General features: G+C 47.8%; 1 protein-coding gene across 1 annotated transcript in view; it reads left to right on the top strand.

Annotated features, from left to right (window-relative positions):
- PTPRS (protein tyrosine phosphatase, receptor type S) overlaps positions 1-14,779 on the top strand; it is a 179,752-nt gene that overhangs the window by 93,025 nt on the left and 71,948 nt on the right. Inside the window, exons 16-20 of the mRNA XM_015415315.1 lie at positions 1,476-1,569; positions 4,176-4,391; positions 9,343-9,500; positions 12,869-12,880; positions 14,227-14,339. Of these exons, the coding sequence (XP_015270801.1) occupies positions 1,476-1,569; positions 4,176-4,391; positions 9,343-9,500; positions 12,869-12,880; positions 14,227-14,339 (593 nt within the window). The remainder of the gene's footprint in view (positions 1-1,475; positions 1,570-4,175; positions 4,392-9,342; positions 9,501-12,868; positions 12,881-14,226; positions 14,340-14,779) is intronic.

Raw genomic sequence — 14,779 nt, 5'->3', positions numbered from 1 at the left:
GAGTGGTGGTTGAAGAGGTAATCCCTTTTTCCCCTGTACAGCCCCTAGGCCAACTGAGGCTGTCCGACCTTCAGTTTGCATTTTATGAGCAGAACAAGACATAGGAATCTTTTCCGTTTGGGCGCCCCATCATAAGCTATCTGAATTGTAGGTTGGGCTCTGTCGAAACAAGTTGGGCTCTTTCCAAGTTTGATGCCACAGGGGTGGAGAGGGGACATGAGCCAGACCTGCTGAGTTTATATGTAGATTTAGGGGGGGGGGCATAACCAGAAGTTCTTGAACCTCCCCACTTTCCAAGGTTGGTGCCTGAGAACATTGAAACACGTTCAACAAGAACTGGTGAGAAATCAGCAAGGGGCCTTCTGCAAACACGAAACAGTGTTGCTGGATCAGACTAAGCCTCTCTCTGGTTCAGCATCTTGTTTCCCCTACAACAGGCCCGCCTTTGGACTTGGAGGTTCTGCTGAAGTCTGTCTCAAGGCAATAACCCTGCTGTTTCAGTTCTGGGGGGAGTGTGGCACCCCCGACTATGCTACATAAAGTGGATTGTCGTGGCAGGGAGAGCAGAGCCACATATGTGCAGAGGGAGCCCGATTTGGGGAATGCAGAGACCCCGGATGCTAGTGGTAGCCAACGATGCAGAACAATGAGACGGGGGAAAGACAGTGTGGTGGCATCCACTGCTGGCGACCGTAGTGGGAAAACAGCCTGTACGTTGAAATTGGGGTGTGTGTGTGTGTGAATGAAATAATATGCTCAGTTCAGTGTATTTCGATACAAGATCAGCTTGATAAGTATCAACCTATTAATTAAAAAGGCCATGTAGGATAACAAGACCAACAAAAAGGACTTATGTGTACGGTTATCATCTGACATAACCAGGGCTTTTTTGTAGAAAAAGCCCAGCATGAACTCATTAGCATAATAGGCCACACCCAACAGCAGGAACTCATTAGCATATTAGGCCACACCTCTGACAGCGCAACTCATTGGCATATTAGGCTACACCTCCATGTTACCAGAAGTGTGCTCATCCAGCCACACCCACCTTTTGCTTCTTATTCTGTTTACCTTGTTTGTTGTCAAAACCCAGGGCTTTTTTGTAGCAGGAACTCCTTTGCATGTTAGGCCACACACCCCTAATGTAGCCAATCCTAATGAGTTTCTGCTGTTGGGTGTGGCCTATTATGCTAATGAGTTCCTGCTGGGTGTCGCAAACTTGGGAGCCAGCCGGAACTCCGTTCCTGTGCGTTCCTGCCCAAAAATAGCCCTGGACATAACCATTAGCGCTAGATGTTATGGAGGCAAAGGGGGCTTACTCCATGCAGAGGGGACGTTTCCATCAGCCCTGTTCCTTCCAGTGTTTAGTTGCTCCCTTAGTCTTACTCATCAGTTTTATTAGTACCTTTCATGCCTTCTTGTTCTCTCTTCTTCACACCCTCTCCATCCTGGTTTCTTTTGTTTCTGATTCTCAGAGCTTATTACCTAGTGGTGGTCCCCTTAAAGAAATCCCGGAGTGGGCAGTTCCAGAATCCATACAACAGCCCTGAAGAAATGGACTTGGAAGAGGTGGGTGGTGGTTGTTCTTTTTTGGGGGGACCGGGCGGGGGGGGGATCCTGCTTTGACTAACTCTGAAACACCAACGCTATGTTTGGGCTGGCCTAAGACATGTTGCCATCCTCATCGGTGCAGCCAGGAGGTGGGGGTGGGACGGGGCGTGCAGTAGCCGGTGCTGCATCCCAGCATCCTCTGGGTCATCGCAGAGAATCCATAGGCCATTCCTCTTGATGACTGAACGCTGGCTCTTTGGCCCTTCTCCAGAACACAAGTTGGCCGCATGCCCTCCTCATTCTCTAGGGCGGATTGCCTACCCAAAAGAGAGGCAGTGTGGTGTAGCGGTTAAGAGCAGTAGCCTCTAATGTGGAGAGCCGGGTTCGATTCCCCACTCCTCCTCCACGTGAAGCCAGTTGGGTGACTTTGGTTCACTCACCGTGCTCGCAGAACGCCCTCAGCCCCACCTACCTCACAAGGTGTGCCCCTTGTGGGGAGAGGAAGGGAAGGCGATTGTAAGCTGCTTTGAGACACGTGAGGTCTGCTGGGTGACCTTGGGCCAGCCACAGTTCTCTCCAAACTCTCTCAGCTCCAGCTGCCTCACAAGGTGCCTGTTGTGGGGAGAGGAAGGGAGGGCAATTTCGAGCTACTTTGAGACTCCTTAAGGTACAGAAGAGTGGCTTATAAAAACCTACTCTAGGACTAGGATCTGAGAAACTCCAGGTTCTCTTCCCCGCTCTGCCCTGGAAGCATGCTGGGTGACTTTAGGCAAAGAAGATGAAGAAGAGGAGGAGATTGGATTTGTACCCTGCCCTTCACTACCCAAAGGAGTCTCAGAGCAACTTACAAACTCCTTTCCCTTCCCCTCCCCACAACAGGCACCCTTTGAGGTAGGTGGGGCTGAGAGAGCTCTGACTGAGAACTGCTCTTTTTCAAGGACAGCTCTTATCAGAACTATGGCTTGCCCAAGGTCATCCAGCAGCTGCGAGTGGAGGAGTGGGGAATCAAACCCGGTTCTCCCAGATTAGAGTCCGCGCACTTAACCACTGCACTACACTCTCAGCCTAACCTCCATCACACGGTTGTCAGGAGGATAAAATGGAGGGGAGGAGAATAATGGGAGCTGCTTTAAAATGGAGGGGAGAAGAATGAGGAGCAGCCCCTTTGGGTTCCCGTTGGGGGGGGAAGGTTGGGTATAAACAAAGCAAAGACAGTAAATGAAAAGAAGGGTCAATGGGGCGTCACCCTGGTGGACTCTTCTTCCTCCTTCTCCTCTCCCCACCAGCTGGGTTGTAATCTCTTCTCCCTCTTCCCCAAAGTGGGCTCTCTTCCCCCCCCCCCAAACCACGTGGACAGGAAAGAGGGCCTTTCAATTGATTTTTTGAACACCCCAAGGGGCTTCCCAGGAGAGCTGACTATAAATTTGGGGAGAGCTCTCAGGCAAGACTCCCCCTGCCCCCTCCCCTCAATGGTGTGCCCCTTGGCATAGCAGTAACTTCTACTCGATCCTGCCCTTGCTGCCCTGCTCACTCAGAGAACCAATGGCCAGCAGAACAGGCAACACGGAGGGGGTGCCACCGCCTACTCTGGGAGAGGGAGTGATCAAGTGTGTGGCCAGATGAGTGACAGGTGCGGGGGGGGGCAAAAGTTGCTCCAGGATGCAGGGAGCCCTTCGGGACCACTTGGGGCTTAAGGGTGCTGACCCCTGAAAGCCTTGTTTTCGGAACAGCCCCGCTGCCCTACAAACCTGGCCTCTTCCGGCAGTCTCCGAAACACAGCTGTCCTGCAGAAATTTTTACCAGACTTCTTCCTAATGTGTGGGGGGCGGGCGTACAAAGAGGAGCAAAATCAAACTGGTTTAAACGAAACTCTTGTGTTAGAAATGCCCCCCCCCCCCAGGACAAAAACCTTAGGAGCCTTTATTAATTCTAAGAGGCCCTGCATCTAATTGTACAAAGACCTATTCATATCTACATGACCTCCAGTCTTCTGAGCCCTGCATGTTTCTAGTCCTTACTGTTGTGAAGGTACAAGACTTGGGAGCAGGTGGCAAACTTGGGGCCTCGTTTGTCATGTTCCATCTTCATCTCCTGTATCTGGGTATGAGGGGGGGTACCTGGTGTGAGTGCGCGTGTGAGAAAGTGCTTCGCTCCACTGCAAGTGTTTCGCTCTGCTGCATGGTAACTTTCTTAAGAAGTCTCCCATCTGGGAAGTATGCGAATGACCTTGATTGCTTGTCTCTGCTAGCCAGCCTGCCTTACATAAAAAAACCTTAGCTTTGCAGGTGGGAGAGGAGGTTTAACGGTACGTGCTGGATTTAGGCGGGCTGAATGGATGGATTGACTGCACGGGTCACGGGGGGGGGCTTGTTTGAATCATGTATAATTCCAGAACTGGCACCGACAGGGTCAGTTCTGACACGACTAGTCTTAGCTTGATACATGCACATCTCTCGATAAACAAATCACTAACCAGAGAGTGTTATTGAGAGTACCTCTGTTCAAGAGCCTGACAGCGGGTGGGCAGTGCTGGGTGAAACTGGGGCACGGTGGGAGGAAGCTTCGGTTTCCTGCACTGCTTGTTGCTCATGTTGGTCTCTTCCCCCCACCCCACCCCACCCCAGTTGATCCAGGACATCTCCAGACTGCAGCGCCGCAGCCTCCGCCATTCCCGCCAGCTGGACCTCCACAAGCCGTACATCGCTGCCCGCTTCCTCTTGCTGCCTAGCCACTTCACCCTCGGGGATATGAAGCATTACGACGGGTTTGAGAACAAGCCCCTGGAGGCAGGGCAGAAGTATGTCGTTTTCGTCCTGGCGGTGCTTCGGAATACAGAAGCGGTAAGTCCCATCTCCTTCCTGCCGTCTCTCGTCCGAAGTTACCCAAAGTGAAGTGAAACATAATGTCAAAAAGAATACTTGGTGACGTGCTCCGTGCCACCGAATCAGAACACTGGCTTGGCTGTCGGTCTTTAGGCGGGCTAACTTGCTTTTTAAAAAACTTTCAGAGGGTAGCATGAACGTTTATTTTTATGTATTTATTTATCATTCGATTTCTAGGCCGCCCTCCCTGCAAGTGGGCTCAGTGCGGCTAACATCAGGGCACACGTGCCAAATACATCAAAACAAAGTAAAAACATGATACCAATATTACAAAGTAAAGTGCATTCAATATTTATTTATCATATTTCAGATGCATAGTGTTCAATTTCAGATGGTATCTGGAGTTCAGTCAGATCTCAACTCAGTGGTATCCACACGCCATAGTGCTGCAGTTTGATCGTCACAGGGTCGCTCCCATACCCCGCTGTTTCCGAAGTCGTTGTTGTTGGTGGTAGTGGCGGCTCCTACTCAAAAGCCTGATGGAAGAGCTCCGTCTTACAGGCCCTGCGGAACTGTGCAAGGTCCCGCAGGGCCCTGATCTCCTCCGGGAGCTCGTTCCACCAGGTAGGAGCCGCCACCGAAAAGGCTTATTTATCATCTTATCTTTCACCTTAGTCATGTATTAATATGTTCCTGCCCAGGAATTAAGATCACAAGGAGAAGCCCTCCTGACTGTCCCGCCAATCAAAGAAGCGTCTCTGTTGAGCCCACAAGACAGGGCCTTTTCAGCAGCAGCCCCACATTTTTGAAGCAACCTCCCCATGGAGGTGCACATGGCCCCCTCACTTTCGAACTTCAGGAGGCAGCTGAAGACGGTTTTATTTAGGATGGCATTTGACTAATTTAGTTTTTATTTATTGGCAGTCCTGACTGAGATTTTAAACTGTTGTCTTGCATGTGTTTTATAACCGTTGTTTTGTTTATATCATAAGCCTCCTTGAGCGTCGCAAGGTAGAAAGGCAACTGATAAATGTTTTACATGTATAAAATACTTTTTTAAAAAAACAAACCCTGTAAAGCTGAAAACTGCTCTGAAGCAGGCTTTTTGGTTGATGGCACAGACACCAGCCAATACCTTCCGACTGGTGCACAAGCTGCTTCCATTAAAAACTTTGCAAAATGTTTTTGGAGCTCAGCTTTGGAGAGGACGGGTATGTTTGTCTTGAACACGGTGACAGCATTTTCAGAACAGCCCTGCAGCTCTGAAGATATTATTTGTGTCTTTATTATGAAGTGAGCGTCTTTCAGTAGAATGCAGATCAGTGCCTGGCTTTCCCCACACAGAATGTACCAGTTGTCATTTTTTGTCCTCCCCCTTTTTAAATCTCCCCATATCATTTTAACCCGGTTATTGTTGTGACTTTCAAGAGAGAGAAGCCTCTTTCCCCCCTCTTTTCTGTGTTTTTTAAATAAACAGTTGGTTTTATATTTTAACATTAAAAGGATTAGGTCGACACGCCTGTGGAGAGGATTTCCCCGGCGGATTAACTTGTCTCGCTATTTCTAGGTTGTAGAAGAGGCCACGGCTCTGTTCATGCATTCATGCGCGATGCGCTCGGCCTGGAAGCAGTGCTGTGTGCTTCCGTGGAGCTCGGAGCCCGGCACGTCATCATGTTTTATTTGTGAGCAAGGGCAGTGTTGAAAGCATCACACCTGAACCCGGAAGACCTGGACTCATATCCCTTCCCATTAGGCGGTCTAAATCTATGAACAAGAGAGATTTCCCCAGAGTGGGTCTCTAGAAAGCCTGCCGGCCCCCTCCGTGTTACAGAGGGCTGTTAGCAGGCCATGATTCCACAGCTGTTCAAGGGGAACTAGAGGATGCTGTCCTGCTTTGCTTTTTGAAGGTTTCTAGACCTTTTATGACCAGGAAGATACGCCTGAAAGCATGGAACTAGATGTACTTCACTTGAGTGATCTGTGGATCTGGAACCTTTTGAGTAGGCAGGGGGTCCATGGGGTCGCGAAGAGTCGGACTGGACTGTGCGACTGAACAACAAAGCAGTAGAAAAGAGCAAGGTCCCCGCAGCACCTTAAAGATGAACAAAATTTGTGAGTCACTGCTCCCTTCTTCAGATACTGGACTCTTGCTCTTCTCTCTAAATGGGTGACCTCCAAAAAGTCCTATTATTAACAACTTTGCTCTGGTCTTGCAAATGAAGGCTGTGAGTTCCTTGACTGAAGGACGTCAACAGACAGTCATTGAAGAAGGACGAACTTCCCCAGAGCTAATCGTTCGTTTTGAACTCTCTTTATCAAACAACAGTCTCAGTTCTGAATCCAAACATCACGAGACCTTTTCATAATAAACTCTTTCCAGTTCAATGCCGGTTTATTCATTCTGCTGTGAAGTTTTTGAAATTATGCATTGAACTGGAAAGAGTTTATTATGAAAAGGTTTCGTGATGTTTGGATTCAGAACTGAGACTGTTGTTTGATAAAGAGAGTTCGAAACGAACGATTAGCTCTGGGGAAGTTCGTCCTTCTTCAATGACTGTCTGTTGACGTCCTTCTGTGAAAAGAATAAACACCATGAAGTGACTATATATTATGTACAACATCTGTGAGGTTTTCATCTTTGCACTGTTGCAGTAATTCTTTTGTATACTGATATTGTCATACTGCTGCCCCTTGTTTTTTGCAGTTCCTTGACTGAGTCAGATCAAGCTGGGTAGCCACGCTAGTCTGTCTGTAGCAGGAGGAAAGAGCAAGAGTCCAGGAGCACCTGAAAGACTGAACAAAATTTGGGGCAGGGCGTGAGCTTTTCTGAACCACCCGATAGATCAAGATGGGTAGCTGAGTTAGTCTGTCTTTAGCAGCAGAAAAGAGAAAGAGTCCAGGAGCACCTTAAAGACTAAACAAAATTTGTGGCGAGGAGGAACATTCCTGAGTCACTGCTCACTGCTTCAGGTACGAGTATCTGAAGAAGTGAGCAGCGACTCCCAAAAGCTCATACCTTGCCACAAACTTTGTTTGTAAGGTCCTACTGGACTTTTCCGCTTTTCCACTTCATACAGCTTTTCTGGGGCACAGGGGAAAGATTGTATTCATGTGGGATGCACAGTAGACTATGGGTAGTTTCTCCCTAGTCCTCAGATTAGCATGCACACGAAAGCTTATACCCAGAATTAAACTTTGCTGGTTTTAAAGGTGTCACTGGACTCGGACGTTGTTCCGTTTTATTTTATGTCCTCTTTATTTTGCTTAAAGCATTCATTCGTTGCCTTTCTTCCTTACGGAACTCAAGGGGGCTTACAAGGCAGATAAAATTCATCAAACAGAATGCATTAAATGCATAAAAACAAAAAAACATAAATCTCAGGTTAGGACTGCTAGCACTGCAGTGGGGCGGAGACCAGCAAGGCTTTCCTGGCCCCTTGGAAGAGAGCAGGGCTCTGTTACGGACGCCACCGGGGACTGCAGCTTTCTTCGTTAGACGGACAAAATGTTATCCTAAGCTGGCAGGGGTAGGCAGGTGCAGCAAGGTTTTTGATGGTATTTATTGTTTCATTTATTTATTTAGGTAAACTGGTGGTTGGGGGCTGAAAACCAAGGGGGTTACCCACTCGGAGGGGTAGCTGCACAATCATCGTCGTCCCCTGCTGCAGATCTATAAAGGCTAACAAATGCACAGCACGTCGTGTGCTCACAAAAGTTTGTGCTATAACATAGTCAAAAGCCCAGTAGCACCTTTAAGACTAACAAACTTTATTGTAGCATAAGCATTCGAGAAACACAGCTCTCTTCGTCAGATGACAAAGAGAGCTGTGTTCCTCGAAAGCTTATTCTACAATAAAGTTTGTTTGTCAGATGACAAAGAGAGCTGTGTTTCTCGAAAGCTTATGCTACAATAAAGTTTGTTCATCGGATGACAAAGAGAGCTGTGTTCCTCGAAAGCTTATGCTACAATAAAGTTTGTTCGTCGGATGACGAAGAGAGCTGTGTTTCTCGAAAGCTTATGCTACAATAAAGGTTGTCCGTCGGATGACAAAGAGAGCTGTGTTTCTCGAAAGCTTATGCTAGAATAAAGTTTGTTCGTCGGATGACAAAGAGAGCTGCGTTTCTCGAAAGCTTATGCTACAATAAAGTTCGTTCATCATGAAAAAAGAGCTATGTTTCTCGAAAGCTTATGCTACAATAAAGTTTGTTTGTCAGATGACGAAGAGAGCTGTGTTTCTTGAAAGCTTATGCTACAATAAAGTTTGTTCATCATGAAAAAAGAGCTATGTTTCTCGAAAGCTTATACTACAATAAAGTTTGTTCGTCAGATGACGAAGAGAGCTGTGTTTCTCAAAGGTTTATGCTACAAAAAAGTTTGTTAGATGACAGAGCTGTGCTTCTCGAAAGCTTATGCTACAATAAAGTTTGTTCATCATGAAAAAAAGAGCTATGTTTCTCGAAAGCTTATACTACAATAAGGTTTGTTCGTCAGATGATGAAGAGAGCTGTGTTTCTCGAAAGCTTATGCTACAATAAAGGTTGTCCGTCGGATGACAAAGAGAGCTGTGTTTCTCGAAAGCTTATGCTAGAATAAAGTTTGTTCGTCGGATGACGAAGAGAGCTGTGTTTCTCGAAAGCTTATGCTACAATAAAGTTTGTTAGTCTTAAAGGGGCTACTGGGCTTTTTACTATTTTGCAGCAACAGACTTAACACAGCTAACTTCTCTTGTGCTATAACATACCTGTTAGCTTTTAAGGTGCCACAGGACAGCAGCCCTCCTGCGCCGCTCATTTAACCCTAATGTGCATTATGTGCAACCACTTGTTTTAAAGGAAGGTGCGGGTGGGTTGAAAACAGCTCCCCCACCCCACATTTAGCCTCTTCCTCTGCAGCCTTACAAAACACCGGCTTCTTCTCTCCTCTCCCGGTTCCATTCTCAGCCTGCTCCGTTTCACCTCTCTCTTCCAGACATACGCAGCCAGCCCCTTCTCGGACCCATTCCAGATAGACAACCCCGACCCGCAGCCGAAGATAGACGGAGAGGAAGGCTTGATCTGGGTAATCGGGCCGGTCTTGGCCGTGGTCTTCATCATCTGCATCGTCATCGCCATCCTTCTGTACAAAAAGTAAGTGGGTGGGTGGGTGAGGCTGTGTGTTTATCTCTCCAGCCTGTGTGTATTCCCTGTACACTGCTGGCTGTCCAAGGGGGGCTGGGGGGGCGGTGGTGGTATCCAGGGCTTTTTTTTGTGGAAAAAGCCCAGCAGGAACTCATTAGCATAATAGGCCACACCCAACAGAAGAAACTTAATAGCATATTAGGCCACACCCCTGACAGCACACCTCATTTGCATATTAGGCCACACCCCCATGTTACCAGAAGTGTGCTCATCCAGCCACACCCACCTTTTGCTTCTTATTCTGTTTACCTTGTTTGTTGTCCAAACCCAGGGCCTTTTTTGTTGCAGGAACTCCTCTGCATGTTAGGCCACACACCCCTAATGTAGCCAATCCTAATGAGTTTCTGATGTTGGGTGTGGCCTATTATGCTAATGAGTTTCTGCTGGGTGTGGCCAACTTGGGAGCCAGCCGGAACTCCGTTCCTGTGCGTTCCTGCCCAAAAATAGCCCTGGTGGTATCCCACTGTAAGGCATCAGGAGCAGCCTCGTGCTTTTTGGAAGAAATATCCTTTGGAGGATTAGATACCTGGCTTTTGCTTATCCCACTTCTGACATTTGCCGGTGGGGAGGGTTGTTGTTGGTGATGATACTTGCAAAGTTGAAGAGCAAGTTCAGCCTCTGTAGCCGCCCCCCAGCCATACTTTTGCTATGAGCACCGTTCCCTCTAAGCCGAGTTGGTGTGAGCCAGCTCACAGTTTTTTAGCCTCCGGATTGCACATTTTTGTCTTAGCTCAGGAAGGAGGGCTCCAGAGCAAACTCATTGATGCAGCAGCCAAATTGCTCGCTCACAACTTTAATGCCAGTAGCTCACAAGGTAGAATTTTTGCTCACAAGAATCCACATCTTAGCAGGAGCATTGGCTATGAGGTGTGCTTTTGCGGTTCTGCGCACACCCAGTTGTGCAGTCTCAATCCCGCCTGATTCTTCCCTTTCCAAAACGGAGAGCATTACGAAAGAAATTAAGAAGAAGAAGAGATTGGATTTATATCCCACCTTTCACTCGGAGTCTCAGAGCGGCTTACAATCTCCTTCCCTTCTTCACCCCACAACTGATACACTGTGAGGTAGGTGGGGCTGAGAGAGCTCTTCTTTTCTTGAGAAAACAGCTCTAAGAGAACTGTGACTGACCCAAGGTCACCCAGCTGGCTGCATGTGGAGGAGTGGGGAATCAAACCCGGTTCTCCCAGATTAGAGTCCGCCGCTCTTAAATCACTACACCAAAAGGAAGTGTATTACAGAAGTTTCCCACCAAGGAATCATCCGTAATAATAATAATTTCTTTCTTAATAAACTCCCTTAGGACAAGGGTTTCCTGGAAAGCACCCTGGTAACTAGTTGTCACCACTCAGGGATCTCCTGAGAACATCTAGACTGACCCACTGAGACGGTATCCTTCTAGGGCAATAATAATAAAAATAATAATAATAATAATAATATATTTTGATTTATTAATTGCTCAATCCTGCAGAGCAGCTGGCTCAGAGCGATTTACAGTTACAAATATTCACACGGAGGACAACATATAATTCTTTTTTTTTAAGTCGCACATGTTTTGCAGCCAACGGGGATTTTGTTCAGCTGTAGGCTTAGACGTGTTCCAGACGGCATTCACTCGGCTTGGCTTGATGACGTCAGCTTTTTCCAGGACTGCTTCAGGTCGCAGCGCCGCACTGCCACCGCCTGGCCGGATCGGCCCATCGTAGGCTTCTTGATGCCGAGGAGATCTTTCCAGGCTTCCGAGCTTACGAGCTGGACATTCCATTTCACCGGCTAACACCTCCCCCCACCGGGGGGGTTTAGTGTGCCCACCCTCTCTAAGGAGTGGTACCCTAGATCAAACACAAAGCGACAGGGCAGAAAACCTAGGAAATGCCTTATAACCAACTATGTCACGCCACAAGGTCTCGAAGAGATTCCAAGCGGCTATAGTGTTAGACTAGGATTTGGGAGACAGACCCTGAATCGAATCCAGTCACACACTCTCAGCCAAACCTACCTCACAGGGATAAAACTGAGAAGGTGGGAATGTTGTGAGCCACTTTGGGTCTCTGCTGGGGAGAAAGGTGGGATACCAAAGAGGCTAGATGTTAAATGAGCACCCGGCTCACACTAGAAGTTAACCGCACGGGGAGAAAAGAGGCAGCATCCCAAGGTACACCTGTACGAAACAGGAGAATGTGTGTGATGTGGAACAAGGTCCCCTGCCCTTCCAACTTCCTGGTTTGCTTATTTGTTAAGAGGTTTAGATGTTAAACAAACAATTAAAGCTGAAGACAAACCATTATAAAAATAAAAGCCACCTGATGATGCGTAAAGCAAATAGCGTAGGAGTCCTCCACACTTCCATAAGGGAGTGTGTCCCAGAATGTTGGAGATGCCCAGGGCTTTTTTTGTAGAAAACGTCCAGCAGGAACTCATTAGCATAATAGGCCACACCCAGCAGCAGAAAACTCATTAGCATATTAGGCCACATCCCTGATTGCACCACTCATTAGCATATTAGGCCGCACCCCCATGTTACCAGAAGTGTGGTCATCCAGCCACACCCACCTTTTGCTTCTTATTCTGTTTACCTTGTTTGTTGTCTTTTGTAGCAGGAACTCCTTTGCATGTTAGGCCACACACCCCTAATGTAGCCAATCCGAATGAGTTTCTGCTTTTGGGTGTGGCCTATTATGCTAATGAGTTCCTGCTGGGCGTGGCCAACTCGGGAGCCAGCCGGAACTCCGTTCCTGTGCGTTCCTGCCCAAAAATAGCCCTGGCAGATGCCACCAGAAGAGTGACCCTGAGACCTTGTGCCCTGGCCCGCTGGACAGTTTGAAGGGAGGCCCAGCCAGGAGGGGGGATGTAAGTCAATGGCCCTGGGAGGATCTAAGACAACGAACAGGCTCATGAATGGGAAAGATGGGCTGTCAGGTAAGGGGTCCCACACTGCATATATCTTCAGTCAAAATGAGCACCTTGAGTTGTGTCCCAGAACATACTGGTAACCAGTGTCAGTGTTCTAATGAGCATGCTATAACCAGTAGACAAACTGTCCCTTTTGGCATCCAGTGTAGCTTTTTGGCATCCAGTGGGTGGCCCAACATAGAGCACACTGTAGTAGTCTAGTCCTGCAGTTACAGAAGCATGAATCATTGTGAACAGTTCCACCAAGCCTAGGAAAGGAGATACTTTCCCCAGTTGGCTGAGATGCTTGGTTTTCGCAAGGGGAAACTAGGGGAGGGTTGGGAATAGCTCCTCATGTCTACCACTCCCTTGCTAATCCTCACGTTTGTCTTTTCTCCCTCCTGCTTCTTTATCGTTTTCCCGGACAGCAAGCCAGACAGGTAAGAGTTTAAAAGGCTTGGTGTCTGCTCTGGATTTCTGGTACTGATGGTAGTTTGGGGGTGCTTTGAGAACTGAAAAGCAATAAGCAGAATAAATGTAGCAATAAAATTCCCAACACTGGATTGCTACAACAACTAACTGCATTGCTAAACTGTTGCCAGTGCTTTAAAAAATGCCAGCCAGGTTGAACCCCCAAGTAAAACTAACCCAAGCCCAAAGTTCTTAGAAGACGTTCAAGCCTAGGGGGCAGGGGTCACCACTGAAGAGGCTCCTTGGAATGTAGATTATAAAACTATGCGTTGTGTGGGGAAAGCGGATAGGGAGAAATATGTTCTTGTCAAGGAATTTGGCATAAGCCCAGGAACTGGATTTGTAGTTGGTTCACAGGGAAAATAAAAGTGGTTTGCTTTCCCCCCCCCCTCTTCACAATGCATACACTATAAGCCCTACTTTTTTTGCAGGCCTTTTGAGGCGGGGGGGGGTAAAGGTTGGACTTACTGAACGGCTGTGTTAATGGATTGTTTCAGTTATTACTTACCTTTATCTTAGGTTTTTGTGGCCTGGTGTTCCTGTGGTTTTGCTTGTGTTTGTATCTTTTACAATCATTGTGTGTTTTACGGTCATTGTGTGTGTCATTTCCCCCCATCTTCCATTTTAAGGTGTCTTCAATGCACAGAGAGGTGAAACATATATCAATATAAACAGTGTAGAATAAAAATAAATAGCAGTGGAGTTCTGGAATTCAGCGCCATGAGATGTGGTGACAGCAGCTGTTTGGCTCAGTAATCTCCAAACTGTGTGGGCCACGAGAGAAATGAGTCAATTAATTAAAGGTTCCTCGCAGAAGATGCTGCCTGTAGTGTCTCTGCTTGATTTATTGCTCCAACTTGCCTCCTCTGACCCTGTCTCCATCTGGGCTGAGCAAATTTGTCACGTCTTTGTGTGGGGTCTGACTGGATCGTGCAACTGTTTCTAAATCAGACAGGCAGCAGACTTACCCGCGCTCAGAGGGGGTCTGCCTTTTGTCTCTGCGCGAGTCTCTGCCCAGGACATGCCTCCTTACGAATCAGGACAATGACCTGCACCCTTCCGAGGGCCAACATACTTCCAGTTTTAATTCTGAAACAAGTATGTTTCAGCTATCAGGCTTGGATAGCTTTTGAAAGACTGCACAGATAAACTGAAGATTTTTGCAGTTTGTAGGGTACGACCTTCCTTGCGACAGGAATTGTTGGGTACCAGCGGCACAGCCTGAAGCATAGCTAGAAGTCCCTGTGTCTGAAAAAAGCTGCCTTTTTACTCTCTCTTCATTTTCCTTCCCCTTCTTTCTCCTCCTCCTCATAAGTAAACGGAAAGACTCTGAGCCAAGGATCAAGTGCATGCTGAACAACGCCGAGATCACCCCGCACCACCCCAAAGATCCCGTGGAGATGAGACGCATCAATTTCCAGACCCCAGGTAAACGGGCTGCAGACTCCTCCCCCACCCCGGTCCCAAAGGGCTTCACTTAGAGGGCTTAGAAAAAAAGGTCGTTTATCTTCAGCAGCAGCCAGCGGGGGCTGGCGGGTGGTCACGGGCTCACTGTCTCTTTTGGATGCCACTGATGAACTGCAGCACAGTTGGGAAGGTGTGGCCAGCTCATGCACTGACGGCGCTTGCAGTGGCATGGTTCTGCCGTTGTCACAACCAGTGTTCCCTCTAAGCTGAGTTAGTGTGAGCTAGCTCACAGTATTATAGCCTCTGGCTCACGCATATTTGTCTTAGCTCAGGAAGGATGGCTCCAAAGCAAACTGATTTATGCAGTAGCCAAATCGCTCGCTCACAACTTTAATGCCAGTAGTTCACAAAGTTGAATTGTTGCTCACAAGACTCCATAGCTTAGAGGGAACATTGGCAAC

The sequence above is a fragment of the Gekko japonicus genome, unplaced genomic scaffold (genome assembly GCF_001447785.1).
Source record: "Gekko japonicus isolate JY-2015 unplaced genomic scaffold, Gekko_japonicus_V1.1 scaffold578, whole genome shotgun sequence".
Taxonomy (NCBI): Eukaryota; Metazoa; Chordata; class Lepidosauria; order Squamata; family Gekkonidae; genus Gekko; species Gekko japonicus.
The sequence above is the reverse complement of the archived record's forward strand: the minus strand, read 5'-3'. Positions and strand labels throughout refer to the sequence as shown.